Below are 24,865 nucleotides of genomic sequence, written 5' to 3' on the forward strand. Positions count from 1 at the left end.
TACCTATCCAATATCCAATATCCAATTCATGGTGGCCAGAAATGGGGGAACAGCGTTTACAACGCAACTTTTACCACGCAGTACCTTTACCACACAACTTTTACAACGCAATTCGTTACAACGACTTGCTCTGGGGGGCGCTGTAGGAAAGGGAATAGTTTAATTTACTATCCAAAACCTTCCCTACAATCCACGGGGACTGGAATTGGAATAGTATATTAAACTATTCACTATCCAGCGCCCCCCAACGCAAGTCGTTGTAACGACTTGCGTTGTAAAACCTGCGTGGTAAAGGCATGCGTTGTAAAAGCATGCGTAGTAACGACATACATCCCCAGAAATGCTTGGACTATGCCCCCGTCCAGCTGCTTCGGCAAATAATCTTGGTGTCCTAGTTAACAATAAACTGTCTTCTGATCTTGAGGTTTAATAGGACTGTCTCATCTTGCTTCTGGGTTTTAAGGATCCTCAGTAAGATTATTCCGGGGAGGATGAGCCTTTGCAGCAGCCGCCTCCAAGCTCTGGAACACTCTCCATATGTAGATCTCCTGTCTTGAGTCACACCTTTCTTTTCGTAATTCTTTAAAGAACTAGCTTTTTGCCATGTAACTGTTCTCATAGAGGGTTAATGCTCCCACCGCCCTGGCAGTGGAACGGCTTAGCACCTTGATGCCTTTGGGCAATTGTTGGTGCTTTATAAGTTGCTCATTCATTCAATCAGTGGGCATTATCAATTTATTGTGATGTCCTTCGGTCCGAAAAATGCACCTGCCACATTTCAGAGGTTGGTGAATAAAGTCCTAATAGGTCTGGAACCTATAGTGCAGCATATTCAGATGATATTGCTGTCTTTAGCTCCACCTAGGAGGATCACCTGGTCCACCTCAAGAATGTTCTGGAGACCCTGCAGAAAGCAGGCCTCACTACCAAGGCCACCAAGTGCCAGATAGGGCAGAGTAAGGCTGTATAATGGGGTCCTCACAATTAGGGGCATAGAGGGAACACAAAGGACCCAGGTTACCCTCCACTCAACGTATTCTCAACAACAAAAGCTGGTCCTGATTATCAGAGGTGCTCACTATAACATCACCTGTCAATTACTGTGTGTAGATATACTTAATCTACCACCCATGTTACTATCCTAGACAGTGTGTACCTCATTTGTGTCTTGCTAAAAACTGTTGTGTGTCTGTGTTGCTACTTCCCACGCACTATACTTAGTGTCCTAGAAAAAATGTGTGTGCGGAAAGAAGGAACCTCATGGGAGCAACCACCAGGGAACTGCTGACTGGTACTCGTCAGTGTGTTCCTCTTATCATCATTGGCTCCTTCCAACCTTAAACAGAAATGATGTGAGAAAGTGTAAGTGGGTCTAAAAAACAAATGAGATCGTAACTGCTTACAACTATATTCACCCAAACCCCCCGCCCCCCCCCCCCCCCACGCCCCCCCCCCAGGGGTAAGAGAACCGCTATTCAGTGCTCTACCTTGCTAAAAATGAGTTAGATGCCATTAGCTAAGTGATGCTTTTAGTCGTTGCTGGGTATCTACTCCTATTAAAACATATACTCTCTAGTTGAGCTTCGTTTTAACCTATGGGAAGCCAACATATTTCATTGCCTGTCTTACTTGGTCGGCAACTTCTTCAGGGCTGGGGGTTCTTTGCCACACACTGCTGTTTATATCCAGCACTCAAACCTCGTGGTGGCCGCCTTCTGGCATACCTGTGGCCACCAGTGTAACGGACTTCAATGAATATCCTCTTTAGTTGTTTGCGGTCGCTGTATGTTGACCGGCACCTTCAATGGGCTGCAGCTCTATCGGGCTCCCGTATAATGGGGTCCCCGGGTATGTGGAGGCCAAGTTCAGCCAGTGGAGAGCAAAATCCAAACCATCATGGACTGGGTTGGTCCCACTACCCACTCAGGTCAGACCTTTCTTGGGCCTGACTGGGTACTACAGGAGATTTGTTAAGTGATATGGGTCCATTTTGACTCCTCTTAAGGATCCCACCTCCAAGAAAAAGCCAAAGAAAGTTCAGTGGGCAGTTAGCTGTCAAAAGGCATTTGATAACCTGAAGCAGGCCATGTGCGCTGTTCCAATTCTGTTAAGTACTGACTAGTCCAAAACCTTCATTGTCCAGACAGATGCATCTAAAATAGAGTTAGAAGCTGTGTTGTCACAACTAAATGCTGAGGCCCAGGGCCAACCAGTAGCTTTTATAAGTAGAAGGCTGACCTACAGGGAGAAATGTTGGTCAGCTATAGAGAGGAAGACCTTTGCTTTGGTCTGGGCCCTGAAAAAGTTGAGGCCATACCGGTTTGGTACTCACCTCCTTGTTCAGACAGACCATAAACCCTTCTTATGGCTTAAACAAATGAAGGGTGAAAACCCCAAACTGTTGAGGTGGTCCATTTCCCTACAGGGGATAGACTATTCAGTGGAACATAGGCCTCGGAGTAACCAAGCCAAACCAGATGGACTCTCCAGATATTTTAACTTAGAAAATGAAGACTCAACTGGGCAATGTTAGTTTCATCTCTTTACGTTTGGGGTGGAGGGAGTGTCAGTGTGTTTTACTGACTAGTCTGACTGAGATCCTGCTAATCAGGACCCCCGTCTCTATGCTTCCTCCCTAACTTGGACATGATGAGTACTTAGGTACACTCCAGATTGGCTACTGGTGTACCCTTATAAGTTCCTAATATATGGTACTGAGGTACCCAGGGCATAGGTATACCAGGGGTCTCCCATAGGAGCATGTATTATGCCACCCATGCAAGACCACTCAAATGGTGACTACAGGCCTGTAATTGTGGATTGTGTAAGCTGGTGCTAGCAGCACTTATGACAGATATAAGTTTTGTTATATCTGAGGTCACTGCACTTAAAAAGGTACAAACCTTTCAATCCCGAAGGCAGGGTGCTGGGTTCTAAATGTGAGGGTGCCCCTGCATGAGCGGGGCACTCCTACAACCCACGGAGTCCATTCTCCCAGGTTGTAAGTGCATCAGACATTACAACATATATAGTGGGCATGCATCATTACGCGATGACCATCTCTAAACTTTCTGGTGGATTGACTGGAGAGACGCTGCAGGGAACACTGTAATAACGAGTCGCCGTTCCGTTTTGGATACTTAAGGAAGACCGTGAGACTTGAGCCACTTCTGATATATTTCATCTCTATCTGGGCGGACACAGTGAAGATATAAGAGTTCTCGAGACTAGAGCCGAGACGGTGGTTCCTACCCCACCCTCTTGGGTGGTTGTGTGGGTTGGCCGGCGATACCTGCCCTAGGTTTTGTCAGGGCCGTGAAGATTAGAGTACCCATGTCCTGATGAAGCCTATATCATCTGGCTGAAACGCGACCGCGACTGCGTCGACACCTCTTGCTTTGAACGGAGCCCCCTGTTAAAAATTCAAGAAAGATTTGATTTTTTCCTAGGTGCACCAACACAAATGTAGACTGGGTTGATGTGTTAACTAGGTGTGAGCGGGAAATCCGTTACGCTCGCGGATTTTGCGGATTTTTGGGAAATCCGCAATCCGCGAATTTTGCGGATTTCCCGCAAAATCCGCAAAAAAAATCCGCGAACGTAACGGGTTCAAAAGTTGAACCCCCACTCATGCAACTATTTTACAATGGCGCCAGCAAGCTGCCAGCGCCGTTGTAAAATAGTTACAAAGTTAGCTTGCACAGGAACCACTAGATAAAACGAAGCAGGTGCTGCTTTATTTTATCTAAGTGCTTCCTGTGCAAGCTAACTTTGTAACTATTTTACAACGGCGCTGGCAGCTTGCTGGCGCCATTGTAAAATAGTTGCATGGCTGGGCACAGGTCTGCAGCTCACTCAAGGGACCCCTGCGCCCTTCGGGGCGATTGCATAGTAACACACACATGGTCGCTCGAACTAGTTGATGCTCAAATTCAGTGACTCATTCATTAGCCCAAAAACAATCGTGAGCGTCGTCGAGGCTGGACAGGTGTGCCTTCTTCCCAAATCTACCGTGGAAAATCAGCTGTGATGCTGGATAGGCTTTGCATCCTTGACTTTCACGAGCGCAATACCCGTGCTGTTCCTGTGACCAGGAGCTTCTTTCTCTTCATCTGCTGAACTGATCTTTCTCTGACCTTTCATTCACACAAGAGGCACATACCCTACTGGGTAGCACATTGTGTTCGCACGGGTTTCTGCAAGTTCGCATGCGTTTTGTACAATTTCGCAATTTGCGAAATTGTACAAAACCCTCGCGAACTTGCAGAAACCCGTGCGAACATAAAAAAAAAAAATCTGCGCGGATTCGCGGATTTTCGCAATCCGCAAATTCGCGGATTGCCAATCCGCAAAATCCGCTCATGCCTAGTGTTAACCCACTGGTGCTTTTCTTTTGGGACTACCATTTTGTTGTATACTCCACTCCAATTTAAGAGGAGATACATATGTAAATTGGTGTGTATATATATGTTTATATATTTCTTGTCTTGAGGGTACAGAAAAGTGTTTTTTGATATTGTAAATGTTTTGTATATTTGTATATAATGTACATGTGATGTGTTGTATATAGACTTTTATTTGTTGTGCCTCTCTGGCTGTCCGCTCATATATGTGTATATGAATTAATATATACTCATCCTGTGCATAATTCGTTAATCACAAGATAATTAATTGTTTCTTGTTCGAAAATTAAAAGTGGATTGATCCCTTCAGTACCATTTGTTTCTACTTTTTCATCCTTGGATGTCTCCTGATCAGGTACGGGAGGGTGAGGTGGGCAGAACGCCTAACCATTTTTTCTAGACCATATCTAAAGTGGCTGTAACAAACCCTGTCATGTTTGGTATCTAAACCTCGGTGCTCCCGGTACAAGTCTTCCAGAAATGGGCAGCACCTAGGGCTGCTGCCGACTAGAGACACATTCCTGCCCTCTTGCTGCTGAGCCAAGCTCGAGTAGGGGAAGGCAGAACAATAGATATCCTGTCACAGGGAGGTGTGACCACTTCCCAGACAGGGTTTAGTGCAGAGGTCTTCAATCTGTGGGGCGCGACCCCCAGGGGGGTCGTGGAGTCCTGGGAAGGGGGTCGCCGATTCTGCAGTTCCTGGCGTCGGGCTGATTGAGGGTGCTCACGGCGGAGGCCTTATTCACACCAAGGTGTGAAAAACATTAAAGCCTCATTAACAAGTAAAGGTCTTTGGAAGACCTGTGAAGTACTCTGGTTTGCCTTTGTATATGTCCCTAAGTCTGTTTCAGCAGGGCTCACATTCACGAGCTGGGGGGGCTGGGGGAGGAGGCTGTAGCCCTTTGAGTTCAATGGACTTCGCTGTGGAGTTTATTTTAATTTGTAACGTTTTATATAGCGCTAGTTTAACCTGTAGGTATCTTAGTGTGCCAGTGGAATGGTGGCTGCTGGTCTCGCCTGCTTTCTGCCACCTCTCCTGCCCCCCCCCCCCCCGCACTCCGTTGTCTGTGCATTTTCGCACACCCCTGCCCGCATTCTGCTGTCCTTGGATGGATTTCGCACCACCCTCCCCCTGCCAGCACTCCGCTGTTCGTGATTTTTTGCCCTCCCCCCCCCCCCGCCCGCATGATTTCTGTGTGAGAATGACAACACTCGTTTAAAACAAACAGACATGGAGAAAACCTTTCAATCATCCTTTGGATTGTCTGTTGCATGACATTACCTGCAAAAGGGGTGAGTGAAACATGTGTGGTCCTTTTGCAAACCTCTCCGCATTATAACTGGGGGTGTTCAAAGTCTGCTTAACTTCCTTTGCACAATTATGCGAAATTTCAGCAATTGTGTTCGGAATTCAAAACTGGCATTTGATGATGTTTGTAGCTTTAGACAGGAAGATGCATTTGTGCATAAAAAAGTGTTAAATAAACACGCACAACAGCTGCCCGCACTCTGTCATTCGGGTTGTTCACATGCATACGTGTGTGTGTGTGTGTACATGTGTGTGTATGTATATATATATATATATATATATATATATATATATATATATATATATATATATATATATATATATATGGATAGATGTGTATATGGATAGATGTGTGAAAAGGTGGGTGGGTGGAGGATGAATGGATGGATGAAAGGGTGGATGGATGAAGGATGGATGGATAAAAGGTTGCATGGATGGATGTGTGAAAAGGTGGGGGATGAATGGTGGGTGGATGGATGTATGAAAGGGTGGATGGATGAAGGATGAATGTATGTAAGGATTGAAGGATGAAAGGGTGGGTAGATGGATGTATGGATGGAAGGAAGGATGAAGGAAGGATGGATGGATGAAAGGATGGATGTGTGAAAAGGTGGGTGGATGAATGATGAGTGGATGGATGAATGATGAGTGGATGGATGAATGATGAGTGGATGGATGAATGATGAGTGGATGGATGTAAAGATGAGTAGATGGATGTAAAGATGAAAGGATGGATGGATGAAGGATGGATGGATGTGTGAAAAGGTGGATGGAGGATGGAGGGATGAAAGGGTGGATGAATGATGGATGGATGAAAGGATGAAAGGGTGGATGGATGAAGGATGGATAAAAGGGTGGATGGATGAAGGATGTATAAAAGGTTGCATGGATGAAGGCTGTATAAAAGGTTGCATGAATGAACGATGGATGGATGTGTGAAAAGGAGGGTGGATGGATGGACGGGTGGATAGAAGGATGAAAGGGTGGATGGATGTATGGATGGATAAAAGGTTGCATGGATGGATGGATGTGTGAAAAGGCGGGTGGATGAATAATGGGTGGATGGATGGATGGGTGGATAGGTAAAGGATGGATGCATGGATGGAAGGATGAAAGGATGGATGGATGATGGATGTATGGTGGATGGGTGAAGGATGGATGGATGTGTGGAAGTGTGGGTGGATGAATGATGGATGAATGATGGATGGATGGATGGATGGATGGATGTGATGAGGTCTAACGGGCACATTTATGGTTGTAGATAGTTGTTGATGATGAGGAGTACCAGTTTCTAAAATCTTTTGTCGGAAGGGGGTCCTTACACCTAAAAAGGTTTTACAAGGGGGTCCTGGCATCAAAAAGTTTGAAGACCTCTGGTTTAGTGTATTGGGGCAGAGTGGGGGTGCTTGCCAGCACCACTGAGACTGCTTGACGGGCACATTTGGAACCCTTGCATACTCCAATTCAACCCAGTTCAAGGAAACGCGCTGGTGCGTAACTGGACAAAGGACATGGGAGTATTCTCCCCATTGCTCAGCCCCTCCTCTGGGAGGGATGCTTGAATCGTCCCAACTCTTTCCTAAGGTTACTTAACGGCTTACCTGTGGGTGGGTCCCTAGATTCGTTGGGGGACAAGATTCAGATCACATACCACTACAACTTCTAACGTCTGGTCACTCTGGACTTCGCTTTGGGAACCGAGACTGCAACGGGGAAGATCCGTGCCCGTGCTCCATACAGGTCCTTCACCAGGCCTGTGAACATCCAAGACAATGGAAGGAATCTCCCTTGGGGTGAATGAGTCACTCCCCTACATCTACAGGCACCGCAACACAGCTGACCAATCTGCTGATCCTCGGCTCCCATGGACTCCTAAAGGCTCAGGAACACAAGTGGTGGTTCTGCAACTCCCTCAAGGCCTGCACTGGCTTCATACTGGGTTTGAGGCCAGTATCCCTCGTTGGAACCGCTGGAACAGAACCCCTCTGCACCACGTCTGCTTGTCGCTGAGAAGGCTTGTTGGCTCTTTTCTCCAGAGATATCGGGGCTCCAAGAAACTCCAACCTAAAGCAACTCCTGTAGCCAAGATCTTCGCACTCATCACCTCCTCAACACCGTGGGCCTTCTTCCTTGGTGAGCTGCTCGAGGTCCTCTTGTGACTCCTGTGCCTCCAGGCCCATGGGTCCTCTTGAGGGTCTTCTTTGGCTCCAGTGGGCTCCCCTGCTTGATTGGGCCTGCTCCAACTTACCTGCAAGTGGGTAGTCACTTGGAACTTGCTGGTCACGACACTGCACCTTTGTCATCGGCAATTTTGTTTGCCGCTGCAAAGGCTTGTTGGAGCCCCTCCCAGACACTGACCCCTTGGCTGTCGACATCCGACGAGGGGCAGCTCGTGAATGGCTCCAGGTCTTCTACAGCGTCATCTGGTCTACATAGCTGCACCTTCAAGGGCACCGTCAACCCCTCCTGCATCCCCAACATTAGTGGGCATTCATATTGCGTTCTTCTCATCTCGAATCCGTCTTTGGGTTTCACTGGGCTCCTTCGTCTTCTTCAGCGACAATTTTCCTGAAGCCCTCCATTGTGGTATACGGCGGTTTCAGACGTCTCTCGACACCTATGCACCCGGATTCCCTGGTGTAGGTATACTGGTTCCTGGGTTATCCACAGGTGGGGTGACTCTCCAAACTTCCTTCTTCCACTGGGTTTCTTCGGGGTCCGCTGGGAAGCGCCCTTCTTTAAAATTGCAACCTGGACTTACCCATAGACTTCCATTGAGTATGCAGTTGTGTTCTCACTCTGCACACGGCTTCAGTGGGATTCCTAGTTACTCACCTTGGGCGGTTCCTTTGCTTCCCAACTCTTCTACATCTTCTGGGTCCACTCTTGACTTGAGTCGTGGTTTGAATTCCACTATTTTAGTATATGGTTTGGTCTCCCTTTGGAGACCAATGTGTATTCTGTGCTATTTACGTGTTCTATTGACAAAGTATTGTGTGTACATATTTTTTTCTAACTACACTGTGTAGTTCTTTTTCACTTAAACAATACCATTAGGTTAAATGCTGATAAAACAAGCTGCTTTACACTCCTTCTGGACTAAGGCCGAAGGCTGCTCTCCACAGTTACCATTTAGATGGATTTATAAGGTTGTCTAAGACCACTAAAATCACCATAAGTGTGGTCTTTATTAGTGTAGGGTGCTACACTTACATAAGTGAGCACCATATACGAAGCCGGCCTCCTACAGGAAGTCTCTGGAGGAAAGGTCCAAGACAGGTGGATTCAATGCGATAGTACACCAGTGATTCGTTCCTGGGCCCAACTGCAGAGCTTGTACCCACAGAGTCCCACACCTAGTACAAAGAGATAACAGACAGGGGACTTCTAAATCCCTATCCATCCATCCCCAGCATTCAGTTCAATATCTCTCAGCACTTACCATCAGGGTAGTATTACAGAGCTGGTATCCTCCATCAGCATGATCAGGGAGTCCCCTCTGGAATTCCCTGAGCTGTGGGTCCCCAACCCAGATTCCTGGATTGTGTCTGGGACAGGATCTGGAATCTGTTGGTGTTATGAGTGGAGACCTCCGCTACCACCCGCGCTCGTTCTTTAGTGTCTTGTTCCACAGTAGTATGCGATCCACGTGGATCGCATAGAAGAGGAGACTGGCAGTAGACCATTACGTTGCTGCATTGAATGCCTTGGAATAGATTCGATCTATTTACACTGCCCATATAACTCGGATGAGGACTTATGCCTCTAGCCTTACCATGGACCAGTACAAGGACCCCAGCACACCGCAATACTTTGCAGGTGTGTAACACAGAAACCACACACCACAAATTAGTTGCCCGCCCCTGTCCTGAGGAAGACCCGTAGGCTGAGGCCCAAATATCCCCTCTGTGCCCTAAATCGGGTCGAAACATCGCCGCCCACACCATTGAGGCCTGGACCACAATAATAATCCCGCAACACCACCATGCTAAGTGATGATACATCTCTAAAATATTGTAAAATATGCTGAATAGATTTGTGGACTTTTGATCTACTGTGGCGAGGCCCATTTAGACTGATATCTTTCAATCAGTCCTACATTGGATTGTTTTAATTGTCCCTTTTTTTAACACTTTGGGAACCCTTTTCCTTTTCTTTTTCCTTATCCAACCCTCTTGACTAGAGCATCTTCTTTTTCACGTTCCTTTGGAGCAACCTTTTCTTGTCTTCAGCACTGTTTTCGCTAATACAGTAATGTTCTACTGTCAGCTTAATATATGAATGAATAATTATATTGCTGCATTGTAAATTATTGCTTGTCACACATTTTTAACTCAGCTCACGGTAATCAAAACCTCTGACATGATGTATGCTCCTAAATTGCTTAAAATGAAAACTATATGTTAAATTTATATTTTTTCCGAAGAAAAGTTTTAGGACCATTGTTTTCCGTACCACTTGATACCCAGGTCCAAAACTACTATTGAGTTACCCCATTTTTGTAATTGTTCCTCAGTAGGGCGGAATCTTGCTCTGTGTTGGCATTTGGGCCTCCTATCAGACCAGCCCAACAAGAAATCACCAGAAGCGTCCGGTGGTTTGTGTTCGCCCTTACAGCACAGCCACACCCAGGCCTCCTTGGTGGATGAGAAAAAGTGGGTTGTGACGACATACACAACTCGGAGCTTTGCAGGAAATAGCAGTGTGTATAATAATCCTAATGTGCGTAGCTGTGCCTTGAACACCCCAAAGGTGTTGTGATGTCTCTGAACCTCTGCTGTGTAGTCCGGATATGCCCAATGGTGTTGCCGTTGAAGCTCTAAGGGCCCTTTGCCCGGAACATTTGGAGCAATAAATCACTGTCCCTGAAGTTGAGTAGGCATGCTATGATCACACGTGGCAAGGCCCTGGGGAATTTGGGGGTAACAGGGATCCTATGCATCCTCTAGACAGAACAGAACTTCGAGACCTGGGTGGCCATGACCATTGTCGTCAGCCAATCTTCTAGGAAACGTTCAGCATTCGGATCCTCTGACCCATCAGGTAAGCCTATGAAATTTATTTTATTGGGCAGTGAGCGCCCTTCTGAGACTCCTACCCTTCCTTTCAGGTCCTGCAACTCAGTTCGCAAAGTTTTCAGTTGGTCTTGCATGACTGCCAAAGAGGGCCTAATTAAGGTCAGGGAGTATTCTGCTTCATCCACCTGCTCTGTGAGTTTAGCATGGTCCACCCACAGCAGCACAGTTTCGACTTGTATTGCCCCATGTTGGACCTCCATGGCAGTTTTGCAGTCCTGTATAGGTTACAGGACTTTATGAAACATTCCTGTATGTTTTTCTAGCTTGCAATCCAACTTCAGGAATGGCCGACAACATTTCTATGGTCGGTTTTGTGGGGGATAGGGGGGATTTGGGGCTTTTGGTCAGACCATGCTCTAGCAGCTGCTAACCTGCGGAGCCCAAGAAACACAAATCAATGGGCCAGCCCCCTGGTGCTAAGGTCTTTCCGGCAGGAGGCCCTCACTTACTTGGGTGATAGGATGGTGTTGTACGTGCTTCTCCGCACTACCAATACCACACCTTCCAATAGTGCAACAGTTGGCGAACCAGGTGCCTATAAGTGACGGAGTTCAATGATTTCAGGAGAGAGGGTGGCTATAGGGGTCCCAAGTCTTGGGAAGCCACCGGAAGGTATATCAGCCAGAGTACAACTCCCGCAGCACAACACCAGAAGAAAATGGTCATCTGATTGCCCCCCCTTATATATTGTTCAGAGAGTGAGCTACCTATGAAGGGGAGGGGGGGGGGGGTGGGGGGGGGACTGCTGTGCACCCCCCCACTCCCAGGCCGTCCAGTGTAACTCAGGACTTCAGGGCCTCATCAGAGGTTTCCAGGCCCTCATCGTGGATCACTATGTAGGTTCCTTGAGGCTGCCACTGCTCAGCAGCTGGCAGGGTGTAGTGGAAATCAGCAACTGATGTTTACCTAAAGTAGCTGCTCTCACCACAGCAACCTACGCAAAGCGCGGGACCAAGCTGCAGCGCTACTTGATCCTGGACCCCTCACTGCCCCCAATAGCCTTACCTCGTTGCTCGCACAGACGTGTGGAGCAAACCGAAGGCCCTGCTCTCTGAGGTCGGCTCTCACAAAGTCAGCGGTGAAAATTCAGGAGGGGCCGCCGGTCTTCTTATAGGAAGCCGCTCCCTTTGTGAAGCGGCAATCGAGACTCGGCCACTCACTAACCCCCGGACCGCACTGGTGGCTCTGAGCGAAGCACTGCAGAATCCGCTCTGTTCTTATTGCTGCTGTCGTATCAGGCGAGATGGGGCCTCATCAGCTCAGACAATGCCGCTCTGAAGCAGGAGTCGGTAGCAGAAATGAGCGCGGGCCAAGCCTTGCAGGCTACATCCTCATCCTTTTCCCCCACACTGTCTCTTATCTTCCGGAGGGTGGGGGGGTCCCTCGCCAGTGGATGGGGGACCTTTCAAGCAAGGAACGCCAGGATAAGTTTAGATGGGTCGGGATTGGAATGGAGCCTCACCGCGCAGCAACTATCTGCAGAGCCATCTTGCCCACACCCCCTTAGAAGTATACATAACAAGTTACATATCATGTATGCTTTTTTTTTTTTTTTTAGAGGCACCAATATCAGTTTTCTTTGAAACACTAACCATTTTTTAAAGTACATATGAGTGGTCATCAGAACGCAAGTCTAAACTAAACTCAGGAATATGTTGTGACCGAGATCTACATTCTAAACAGACAAAAGGTTAACCAGCTCAGAGAAGTGGTGGAAGAAGAATGGCTTGGACTGACTGTTTAGCAACTTATCCCAGTGATCGGACTACGTCAATCGACAACACTTGCAGATCCAGAAGCCTCAAGTACTGCCAGGATGCTTGTGAGTAGAGCTCACAAAAGAGATACACAGTCTGATGCTTTCTATATGGGGGAAAGCGGGGACTCTCTTACAAGTCCTTTGTTCAAGAGGCCCCTATCAACTGGATCTTTTCAGAAAGTATTACAAAGGATTTTGGAAAGTTCACAGTAAACCAGGAATTGAAAAGGGATCAACTGAGTGTTGCCAAGACGTGAAAGGATGCCCTTTGTAGCCAGTCATTCAGCTAAAGGCAGCAGTCGATCTTTTGCCACTACAAGAAGGCAGCAACTGCGTCAGCAGTTAGTGAACATACATGAAGCTACATAACACTAAAGCGCTGCAAGCTTTAAAAACACAAGAGGTTTACCAGCATCTGTAGTTAATTTGAATGTTACCTCACCTCTGCATGAACTGCAATGATGTTTACCAATGCCTCCTTCAGATAATTTCGAACACCTGATGAGAGAAAAATTTAAACAAGATAAGTGGGTAGACACTTTGGGGAAAAACTCTAGCAGCATATTGGGGAAAACCTCTAACAGCATATTGTAACACACTGTCAAACACTAACATTAATTAAGCAAGAGAAAGTTACAACAATTAAATATTTCCGTTTTACAAAAAACAAATGCAAATAACTAAAGGTGAATTTCCTTACAACAAAAGGATATAGTGAACAACAGTTTCTGTGTAAGTATTCTGTTACTTCGAAGTTAAACAGCTATGACTTCCCATAAAGAAGCTTATCTTGTTACATTACATATTCAGAAAGTCATGAAAGGTGACAAAAGAGTATTTGTAGTACTTAGAATGCTATGTTTCTCTAAATAGGCCCAGATTACAAGACAGGTCGATTTAGGTGCTGGTGTACCATGTGGCCAGATATACCATTTCGGGACACATTTGAGTGTGGGGATAATCAGTATTACCGCACCCAAATCAGGCTACTACAAAGCCAGTTTCTCCTGGTCAAATTCAGCATGGAACTCCAAATTCCATGGAGATGAATGCTCCCATTTACCACCGGCTCAGAGCAAATGGTAAATGGGAGGGTGGAGGCCTATGCTTGACAGCAAGTGGGAGAGGGACTAATATGAGAAGGCAGAAAAGTCTGTGGGCTGGCAGGAGAAGCAGTCTGTGCTATCCCAGCAGTACAAGGATGTCAGGCCACAATGAAGTCTGAGCGTCATGTGATTTGACCTACTGGATTTTCTGACTGGTCAAATCCGGCCCAGTGTTCCTGCACCCTGGATATCGGGGTGAGGGAAAAGTGGGCCGGTGATAATCTGGTATACTGCGCCCTCCAACTTGCGAAAAGGGCCACAGTATAAATACAGTATTTTCAAGTGTTTTTCAAAAGGACCTTATTGGCAGTACACATAAGACAAACTTTCAGAATTGTTTGCACTGATTAGTATATTACCAACAATTATTTAATCACAATCAGAGGTGGTGAGATGTTACCCAGTTCATATGATTTGTTATGCTATGTATTGTTACTAGTTTACATCTTGCAGGCTTTATTGCACAACTCAGAAATAAACTGTTAGTGGACTGTGTGTGTGAACGCGCATTTGTGTTTGTTTCCTACATGTTAGTGTGGTTTATCTGCTTTTACAGCACATCCTCTATATGATTAACAGAAAATTATCTCTAAAGACTTATAACTGAGAGAGGGGCTTTGGAGTAACTCACATGTTGATTACCCTGAGTAGAGCGTTTGGCTGGGCAGCGGTTGTGTGTTTTCAGTGAAAATATGTGCGTGTAATGCAATTTGTGTCCTGTGGAAAGCGTATGCTTACTACAGTAGTAACGAGTTGGTGGTGGTGGTGACAAATAAATAATCAAAGCTATAGGCCTGGTCTGCTTAATTTAAAAAGTTATGACATAGAGGGAAGGCCTGACATTTATTGTTAAAAGCTTATATTAAAGCACGTATTCATTTAAGAGTGGATTGTTATTACATTATATTAAAGCCTCTAGACAGGTTTTATATTAAAATAAGGCCCACAGATTACTCCAGCAGACACAGGTTTTGGTGTTGGACACACACTTTAGAAAATCCTGTGGGTAAAAGTTATTCTCTTTGACAAACCTTAGATGACGATCTATACAGTTTTGCTAACTCTAATTTTGAACATTTTTGCAATTTAATTCCTGTATGCTTGATGGTTTTGTTGTGGGAAATGTACGTTGCCATAGGTTGATCAGTTTATTATGAAGAGCTATGACAAAAGCACTAGACCGAACTTGCTTAATATAAAAAAACATATATTAATATCATTAAGCCTTGAAGGGTGGATTTTTAGTAAGTTTTTTTAAGACTGTAGGTATACGAGTCCCATACATTACTGTAGCAGGCAAGCATGTTGGTTTTAGTTATCCACTTGAACAAACTAGGGTGTATATGATTTGCACTGTGATCATCCTTGGCAGGCCCTCATAAGAGAATCGAACAGGTTTATTTGCCGGCCAATATGTGTAATCAAAAAAGTTATAAACAATAGAGTGGCTTTGAGTCAGCCCTTTTCTGTCAGTGGTCTATTTGTTTGTCATTCAAATTCTGCTTCTGCCAATGACAGCGTACTGCAAGTGAAAATGGACCAGCGAGCCCAATTCAGCCATTGGCTCTACTGTACTGTGAGTGGCAGAACATCTGCTTTTGTGGGACAAAATATGTTCCTAATTTGAAACCTTACACTACAGACAGCAAGTTTGGAGGAAGTGGGAGATACACAAAGTAGTACTCTGTCAATGATTTCTTAGATTTCTTTTACTGCATATTTATCAGCCTGCTGAATAAAAGGGAAGTGTTTGAAAAGATACCTCTCTAGTTTAAATGAAACGTAAGGATGAGTATGAGTCAAGTTAGACTGTATTTTGAAATAAGATTTTTTTTTTCCTTCTAAAACCACATGACCTTTCAGGTAATACTGCTGCCATCAGTTCAAAGACGGTAACTGATATAAGAAGCCTCAATCTTTTTATAGCTACAAAAAATTACCATGTTTTTCTTGATACAAAAAGTGTCCCCACCCACACAAAGATAAGCCACTTCTAAAGAAATCTGTTGAGACATGAGGAGTTGTTACGTGGAAATGTCCAATAGACATAACACGGATGTGTTTCCTGTGAATAACAGTTCACAGCACTCAGTGAAGTTTTTGCTTCTTCATGCATACTCGTCAAGTTGGAAAGCATTCATTTACTCTGTTTCCCACGAATAAAAAATACTCGCAACACCTGTACTAAAAATAATATAATGGTTGCCTCTACGCTTCCAGCCCATTTCTTGACTTGTTTCTATACAGCTAAATCAGAGTATCAGTGGTTATTATGTGATAGTCTAACTGTAGTGGATCTGCTTTAGAAAAGGCAAACTGATATAAATAAAATACCCAAGGAGCAGGAGAGAGTGTGTACCGCTACTGATTTAATAGGGTGTGTGCTCACTATTAAAAGAAAACAACCAAGATTAATCATTTGCACAATAAATGTAAAATCCCCAATCATACCAACCTGTTCTTTACTGCCAGTCGGACCAGCAGGAATGAATATATAATAAAGCGTTCCCACCAAGCGCTAGGATATTACCAAACAATGCTCCAGCAAAATGAAATATCCACTACTAACAATGTATATGTCTCTTTCAAATGCGTTGCATTATTCTCAATGGTATAATATCTATATAGCCACAATATCTTAACAATTCCCAGTGTTTTCAAAATACCCCCGCAAAGGCCTGACCACTTCTTTTACAAAAAGTTCAAGTAAAAGAGACCCAAAATTTAGCAAGTTCCAAACAAAAATCACTTAAACAAATTTTTTCGTGTAAAAATGTCTCTACCCTCAAGATACTCAAGATACTGGCATTTCATCAGAAAAAACGGTGACATTAAGAACTCAAAAAATCAGTTCCATTAAACTGAGTCAAGTCCCACATTATGGACAACGAAAATAAAACACAGGCTTAACTGTCTTGGTCAACTCCTCTTTCATGAAAACCCATAATTTAAATTCTCTGAAGGAGAATTTAATCACTTCATCTGGAAAAAAGTGCACTTGGCCTAATGGCATGCTACCGTCCCACACCAAACGCGATATTCTTTTTCACCATAAAACAAATATTTGGCTGACAAAGGTGGTGATGGAAGATGTCATGTCTGTAAAGTTTGACCCCTCTGCTAACTTTCACACAGTACACAAAGCAATGTCTCAAAGGCACAAACCTGTGAGGCAATAATGAATTTATTCAGCAGTAATTAAATCAGTTTTTTGAAATAAGAATGGCAAGATTCAAACTGTTGCTCTCTGGAGCCTTCACATCTTATGGATAAAGCTACAAACTCTCCTTGAGTCTTTTTAGAACTAATCGTACACCTATGAAATAAAAGGGAAACAATTTACAATGGTTTTGGTTGCATATAAAGACGCTGAGCTGTTTATGCCTGCCACGGTGGTCCAGCACGTTTGAATAAGAACAGACAAAACAAAAAAACACCTGTGAGAACCTGCCAGCAAACAGGAATGGAAAGCAATATGACAGCACTACATTTTGAACCCTGCTCCAGTACAGCTCTAAGGTGGGAAATTCTGGGAGACATGCTTTATGAAAAGTCTGCCTTGCTCACTCTGTTACCAATTTGGATACTTTCCATTTCGTCCCTTCCTCTCCCCCTGGTGCCTGCCCAGACCATCTTGAACACAAGAATCGTCTATAGAAATGCCCTCCACTAACAGATTTCTAAACATTTTTTTCAACAACCATACACCCTCAGAAATGTTTTCTGAGTTTTTGGTCTGGCTGCAGCGGAGTAAACATGCCAGATCATACCAAATAACTCTCTGCTAATTCTTTGAGCAACTAAGGTGGCATCGAACGATTCTGTGTGCCTCCTACAGAAATGTGCGAGGCCCTGGTGAGCACCTCTCACGTTTCTTCCAAGTACACAACATTTCCACACCTATGAGATCTCCGGACTAGCAGCCTCTATAAAACTTGGCTGTGTCACCGCCACCTATCAATCATGGGTTGTTAGGAAGGCATCCGTTCATCCTGAAACCAACACACAATCATTTCCCGTCTCACATACAATCTTAAGTGTACAACAAAGCTTATGTTTCGTTATCTAATTAACTGTGCTAAAAGGCTGGTCTCCCGATTTGGATGAGTGTAGACTAAACTTTAATTATTCAATCATGTCAATGTTTCTTAATTTGATGATTCTGTGGAAATCTTACCAAGCCTGATGTTAGACCTGTCAGCCTTTGGGTAGTCTTCCCGAAATTGCTTGTTTTCCTTCTCCATTTTTGCTGGCCTTAGGACTCTGCACTTCACCACTGCTAACCAGGGCTAAGGTGCATGTGCTCACTTTTTAATACATGGCAACATAGGGTTATCCCCAAATGGCATATTTTATTTACCTCTAGGTCCCTAGTAAAGGAGTATTACATGTACCCATGGCCTGTAAGTTAAATGCTACTACAGCACGTATTGTGCTACCCACTTAGGAAGCCCTTTAATCATAGCCCAGGCCTGCCATTGCAGCCTGTGTGTGCAGTTTTAAACTGCCACTTCGACCTGGCAAAATAAACCTGTTGCCAGGCCCAAACCTTACTTTTTAATACAAATAAGTCACCCCTCGGGTATGCTCTAAACAGCCCTCAGGGCACAATACAATGTATTTAAAGGTTGGACATGTGCTTTTAAGTTTTATATGTCTTGATAGTGGAAAAATCTTAAATTCATTTTTCACTGCTGCAAGGCCTACTTCTCCCAAAGTTTACCATTGGAGTTACCAAATTACATTTAATAAGTTGCAACTTCTAAATGGGAAAAGGTAAACAGTTGTTGTTTGGTGTCTTTGGGATTGCGATGAAAAATATTTTTTCATGGCAAAGGCGGATTTTCAATTACAATTTTGAAAATGCCACTTTTAGAAAAAAGGTATTTTCCTGCCTTAGCCATTTAGTGCTTGCAGCCTGTCTCTGCTTCACATGACTGGGAGTGGTTGGTCTTTGTGTATTCCTCCTAAACTACCACATAGAATAGATAGCTTAGGTATGCCCGGATGGGCCGTATCTGGCAGGATTGGACGGCGGATTGAGGAGCAGCCACATTTATAGATGAAAAGGCTTTCACACAAAGGATTGCATCTCCCCTGTAGCTAGTCTGGAGGCAGGTTGCATCCTCTTCGTTCTGAGACTTAGGCCACTGCTATACAATCGAACAGTGGGTTCTCACTGAACTACTTTTTAGTTGTTTTGAATGCCAGTTTGGTTGTTGCTAGTGCTTGGATTTCTTTGGCAGAGAATATATTATGATAGGGGATGGCACATCAAGTTTCCAGGGTCTGTTTGGTTTTGACAGTGCTGTAGGTTGTCTTAAACTCTTCTGACACTGAAGTGTCTGAAAGGGAGGGTTGGGTGTCATTGCAATTGTAGGTAATGGACTTTATATCAGGTTTGACAGGTTGATGGCAGTAAAAGAATGGTTTTACTATATGTGGATGCACCAGCACGATCAAGATGTCAATATTGTGAGTGTTCATAAAACTCAGAGTTAACCACCTATGAGCTCTGAGCCACTATTTAATTGGTTGAAGTCAAGGAGCATGTTCTCGAGGGAGTGCAATGATGCAGGTCTTGAATCAGACCTATCCAACCACATTTGAAGTCTCCCCTGGCTGACAAGTCAAATGTTATTCAAGGAATTCATCCAAGAATGTTGGATCTACGGGCAGCGCTATAAACCACAGCTTTGATAAAAGAACTGCTGCGGATGATATAACCTCACTTATGTGAGCATGAAGCATTACACTTATTTATAAATTTCCTTTGCAGATACTGTGGGTTCTCATATCTTTAATCTCAAAAGTTGCATCAAACTTGAGTACAGGAAACTCATTGAGTGAGGAAGAATAGATGACATATGTTTACATTGAACTTTATTACACTGGAGGAAGTTGGAGGTTGAACATAAAAAACAAAGAAACTTCCAAAATACTAAACCATATCATCATTAAAGGTTACTAAGATCAATTACCCTATAATAAGGAACACCTCGTTATGTACCAAGTAGTACCTAATAATAGGACAAAAAGCTAGTAATGCATAAGGAAAATGCTACTTACCAGTATGCATCTGTTCTTGGCATGTAGAGCTGCAGAGTTACACACTGTGCATAGATGGCCACCTAGTGTTGAGCCCGGATGTTTGCAGTATGTTTTTGTTGTAGAAAGTCTTTGGAAGTCACAGGATAGGTGACTCCTCCTTTGCATCATACTGCGCATGGGCATCTGCTCCATCCCCAGATTGCTTTTCGCCATTAGGGAAGTGATGGAGTTTTGCAAGAAAAGTAAGGATGTCCATGTGATTTGTATCTAATTAAGATAATACTGTAACAGATAAAGGTAGCCAGGGAGGCTGGTGGGCGTGTGTAACTCTGCAGCTCTACATGCCAAGAGCAGATGCATACTGGTAAGCAGCATTTTCCGTTCGAGGCATATGAGCTGCAGATTACACACTGTGCATAGATTGTATAGCAGTTCCCACATTTAAAGGCGACCACCAGTATCTGTTGCAGTGGTTTGAAACAGGGTTTTAGTACAGCTTGGCCCACAGTAGCTTGTAGTTTAATTAGCACATCTACACAATAGTGTTTTGTGAATGTGTGCGGTGTAGACCATGTAGCTGCTTTGCATATGTCATCTAGAGAAATGTTCCCTAAAAATGCCATTGAAGCCCCAATTGTTCTAGTAGAATGGGCTTTAGGAGGAATAGATAACGTACGTTTAGCTTTATGGTAACAAATTTGTATGCATGTGACAATCCACCTAGCTATCCCAGATTTTGATATGGGGTTACCTTTACGTGGTGCTGAAAAAGACAAAAAAAGTTGTTTTGTCTAACGAAAAGTTTGTGTCCTTTCAATGTAGTAAAGCAATGCTCTTTTGACAACTAAGGTGTGAAGAGCTCTTTCAGCGACTGTTTATGGCTGCGAGAAATATACGGGCAGCTCAACAGATTGATTTAGATGGAAGGTTGAAATGACTTTTGGAAGGAATTTAGGATTAGTACGGAGAACTAATTTATTATGGTGCACTTGCAGAAAGGGTTCTTGAATGGTGAATGCTTGTAGTTCACTAACTCTCCTGAGAGAAGTAATAGCTACTAGAAAAGCTACTTTCCAAGTTAGGAATTTCAGTTCACATTTATGTAACGGTTCAAAAGGAGGTCCCATTAACCGTGTGAGAATAATGTTTAAGTTCCACACTGGTGAAGGTGGTGTTCTGGGAGGGATTATTCTTTTGAGTCCTTCCATAAAAGACTTTATGACAGGCACTCTAAAGAGAGATAGATGTTGTCTATTTTCTAGATATGCTGCAATGGCAGCAAGGTGCAGTCTGATAGACGTGCACGCTAGGTGTACCACGGTTGTCTGGCCCAATTTGTAGCAACTACAATGAGTGTTGGGGAATGTTGCTGTAGTTTGCGTACAACTAATGGAAGTAGTGGGAGAGGTGGAAAAGCGTACTCAGATTTGCCGGACCAGTTCATCCATATGGCACTGCCTTTGGACAGTGGGTGTGGATATCTAGCGGCGAAGCTTGGGCATTTTGCGTTTTTGAGGGTAGCAAAGAGGTCTATTTGAGGTTGTCCCCACAGTTGAAAGAACAGTTGAAGAACTTGTGGATGAAGTTCCCATTCATGGATCTGCTGTCTCTGTCGACTTAGCAGATCTGCTATGGTGTTTTGTACTCCTGGAACATGTTGGGCTAAGAGAAAGATTTATAGTGGTATTGCCCATCTCCATATCTTCTACGCTAACTGAGAGAGCTGTAGAGAGTGTGTTCCCCCTTGTTTGTTTATGTAGTACATGGCTGTCATATTGCCTGTGCGGACTAAGACAGCTTTGCCTGATACTTGCTTTTGGAATGCTTTTAGGGCTAGAAATACAGCCAGTAACTCCAGGTGGTTGATGTGGAGTGACTTTTGTTGTGGTGTCCACCTGCCTTGCATGGTGGGATGCAGTAGGTGAGCTCCCCAGCTGGAGAGCGATGCGTCCGCTGTTATGACTATTTGAGGAACTGGCTCTAGGAACGGTCGGCCTTTTGAAAGGTTTTTGGTGCTCCACCATTGCAGAGAGCGATGAGTCTGACTGTCAACCAACACTAGGTCTGTTTGTTGACCGTGAGACTTTTTCCATTTCCGTGCTAAGCACTCTTGAAGTGGACGCATTTGTAGTCTTGCATGAGGTACTATGAATATGCAAGATGCCATCATTCCTATGAGCTGCATGAACACTCGAGCTGGAAGAGAGTGTTGCGGTTTGAACTTTGTTAGGAGAGTTTGTACACTTGTTATCCTGGCTGGAGAGGGATAGGCTAGTGCTAATTCAGTGTTTATTGTGGCACCAAGATATTGTTGTACATGGGACGGTTGCAGATGGGATTTGGTGTGATTTACTGTAAATCCCAAGTTGTGGAGTAGTTGGATTTTAGCGTGAGTGTGTTGTACACACTGGCTGTATGAGCTGGCTTTTATGAGCCAGTCGTCTAGATATGGGAAGGAGTGAATATGCGGTCTTCTTAAATGTGCTGCTACTACTGCTAGGCACTTGCTAAACAGTCTTGGTGCTGTTGTGACTCTGAATGGGAGTACTTTGAATTGGTAGTGCTGCCCGTCTAGTACAAATCTGAGATATTTTCTGTGCGCTGTGTGGATAGAAATGTGGAAGTAGGCGTCTTTGAGATCTATAGTGGCAAGGAAGTCGTTTTGTAAAAGGAGTGGAAGGACCTGCTGGAGTGTGACCATATGAAAGTGGTCTGATTGTATGTGCAGGTTTAGGAGTCTGAGGTCTAGAATAGGCCTCAGAGATCCGTCCTTCTTTGGAATTAGAAAAGAGAGGGAGTATACTCCTTTGTTCTGCTGATGCAGTGGAACTATTTATATTGCATTGTTCTGCAGGAGGGATATTACCTCCTGTCTGAGCAGTATCAAATGTTCTTGTGACACTGGACGCTGTTTGGGAGGTATGTTTGGAGGGGGGGGGGGGTAGATGTTAGTTCGAGACAGTAACCTGACTGAATTATTTGTTGCACCCACCTGTCTGACGTGATGTTTTTCCAGGCTGGCAGGTATTGTTGTAGCCTTCCCCCGACTGGAGTGGAATGTGGCGGGGGAAGGGGAGGGAAGTCATTGGGCAGGGGTGGAGGCAGAGCGGGAGTTGTTGTTTTTACCTCTGCCTTTATTGTTGTTACCTCTGTAGCCGCCTCTTTGGTAGCCCCTACCATAGGTGGATTGTTTGGGGGCCGTGTAGGAAGTAGAGGGTGTGTCTGAAGAGTATCCCTTGGTGGTGCCCCTGAAAGAGGAGCGGCAAAAAGAGCGTCTGGGAGCCTGTGACTGCAAGGCTCCCATAGATTTGGCTGTATCTGTATCTTTTTTCATCTTTTCAAAGGATACGTCCAGATTAGGTCTGAATAAGTGTCGCTCATCAAAGGGCTGGTTGAGAATGGCACTTTGGACTTCAGGTTTGAACCCTGAAATGCGTAGCCATGCATGTCTACGCAACAGAACACTGGTATTAATTGCTCTGGAGGCAGTGTCTGCTGCATCTAGTGCACAACAAATAGATGTGTTTGTGATATTTTTAACCTCCTGTATAAGCTCATTTGCCCTGCCTTTGTACTTATCGGGGAGGGGCTGCATTAATGATTCTAATTCATCATAATGTGCCCTGTCGTATCTTTCCAGTAATGCTTGTGTATTCGCAATATGCCACGTTTGATGCCTGTGACGCAGTTCTTTTACCGGATGCGTCAAGGAGCTTAGACTCTTTATCTGGTGGGGGAGCTTTACTTGATGTTTGTGAATTTGCTCTTTTGCGTGCATTAGAAACAACAAGAGAGTCTAATGGTGCTGGGCCTTTAATATATGCTGGATCTGAAGGGGCAGCTTTATATTTCTTTTCTATTCGTGGGTTGATGACCTGAGTGCTAACTGGGTCTTTGAAGACTTCTAGAGCATGCTTAATAACTCCCTTAAGCATGGGTAAAGTTGACTTGGACCTTTGTGCATTGTCAAAGGTATTCATTAGGAAGTCTTCTTCCACAGGGTCAGTATGTAGGTCAACCCGGTGGTATTGTGCAGCCCTATGTACTAGTTCATTAAATCCCATAGTGTCTTCTGGTGGGGAAGGCCTAGTGGGATATATGTCACCTTGGGGGACATTAGGGACGTCTGGAGTGTTATAATCATTCCAAGGCTCAGGTGAGGCCGGAGGAATAGACTGATCTGGTGTCTTGCTATCTGCACCCCCCCCGTGTGTCATCAGAGCTATCATCTCTGTTGTCATCTTCGGCTATGGGAGAAGGTGTAGGGGAGTGATGTGGTAGGGTAGGAAGAGGGAATGGTATATGTGAAGGAGGAGAGGGCGGAAGAGGAGTAATTCTTTGAGGAGAGGTAGCAATGTCCTTCTACTTTGGATGAGGAGCAGGTGTAGGCGTGTCCAATGGTCTTTTCTTTGAACTAAGAGTTAGTCGACCAGTGTTTGGATCTTCAACCATAGTCTTTTGTGCAGGGTCTGGATGAAATAAGTCCTCTGCGGGAGGCAGGTCTTTTGGTGCCGAGTGTTTTTGTGGCACCGAGCTGTAGCTTCTTTTGGCTTTGAAGCTTGTTGTTTGGCAGTTTCTTTAGCTGGGGAAGTATGTGCCTTTTTCGGCTCAGATGATTTTTTCGATTCCGATGGGGTTTTCGGCTCCGATGGGGTTTTCGGATCCGATGGGGCTTTCGGATCCGATGGGGTTTTCGGATCCCATTATTTTTTCGACTCCGAAGCAGGTCTGCTTGGGTCCGAGTAAGGTTTCGGTGCCGAGGAGCTAACACTAGTTTTCGGCACCGATTGTTTGGATGCTGACGATGGTTTATTTTTCGGTGCCGGTAGATGTGTGCCGGTACTGTGGGCAGGCTGACTCGAGCCTGAGTCGCCTGAAGGCTTATTGGGCTTCTTAGCCGAGCCCCAAGGCGGGGCATTGGAAGCAGTGTCTCGGTGTGCACCCGAGCCCGAGGGTGTGACCGAAGCCTTTTTGGGGTGTGTCGAGGAAGGGTCGGGTCGACGTTCTTACTTACGACCCTTTGTGCTGGAGTGATGTCCTCGACTTCGGAATCTTCTGCCTTGGAGTAGCTGTCGACGCCATGTTGTTGTTCTGGGACGTCGACACCCTCTTGGAAGATGTTGTCTGGAATCGGAGCTGATGAACGAGCCATTCTTCTC

At 44.8% G+C, this 24,865-nt stretch overlaps 1 protein-coding gene across 4 annotated transcripts in view; it reads right to left on the bottom strand.

Annotated features, from left to right (window-relative positions):
- EXOC2 (exocyst complex component 2) overlaps positions 1-24,865 on the bottom strand; it is a 1,143,674-nt gene that overhangs the window by 77,418 nt on the left and 1,041,391 nt on the right. For all 4 annotated transcript variants that reach the window (XM_086965054.1, XM_086965056.1, XM_086965057.1 and 1 more), the window contains one exon: positions 12,992-13,047. In XM_086965054.1, coding sequence (XP_086821180.1) covers positions 12,992-13,047 — 56 coding nt within the window. The remainder of the gene's footprint in view (positions 1-12,991; positions 13,048-24,865) is intronic.

The sequence above is a fragment of the Lissotriton vulgaris genome, chromosome 4_1 (assembly GCF_964263255.1).
Source record: "Lissotriton vulgaris chromosome 4_1, aLisVul1.2, whole genome shotgun sequence".
NCBI lineage: Eukaryota > Metazoa > Chordata > Amphibia > Caudata > Salamandridae > Lissotriton > Lissotriton vulgaris.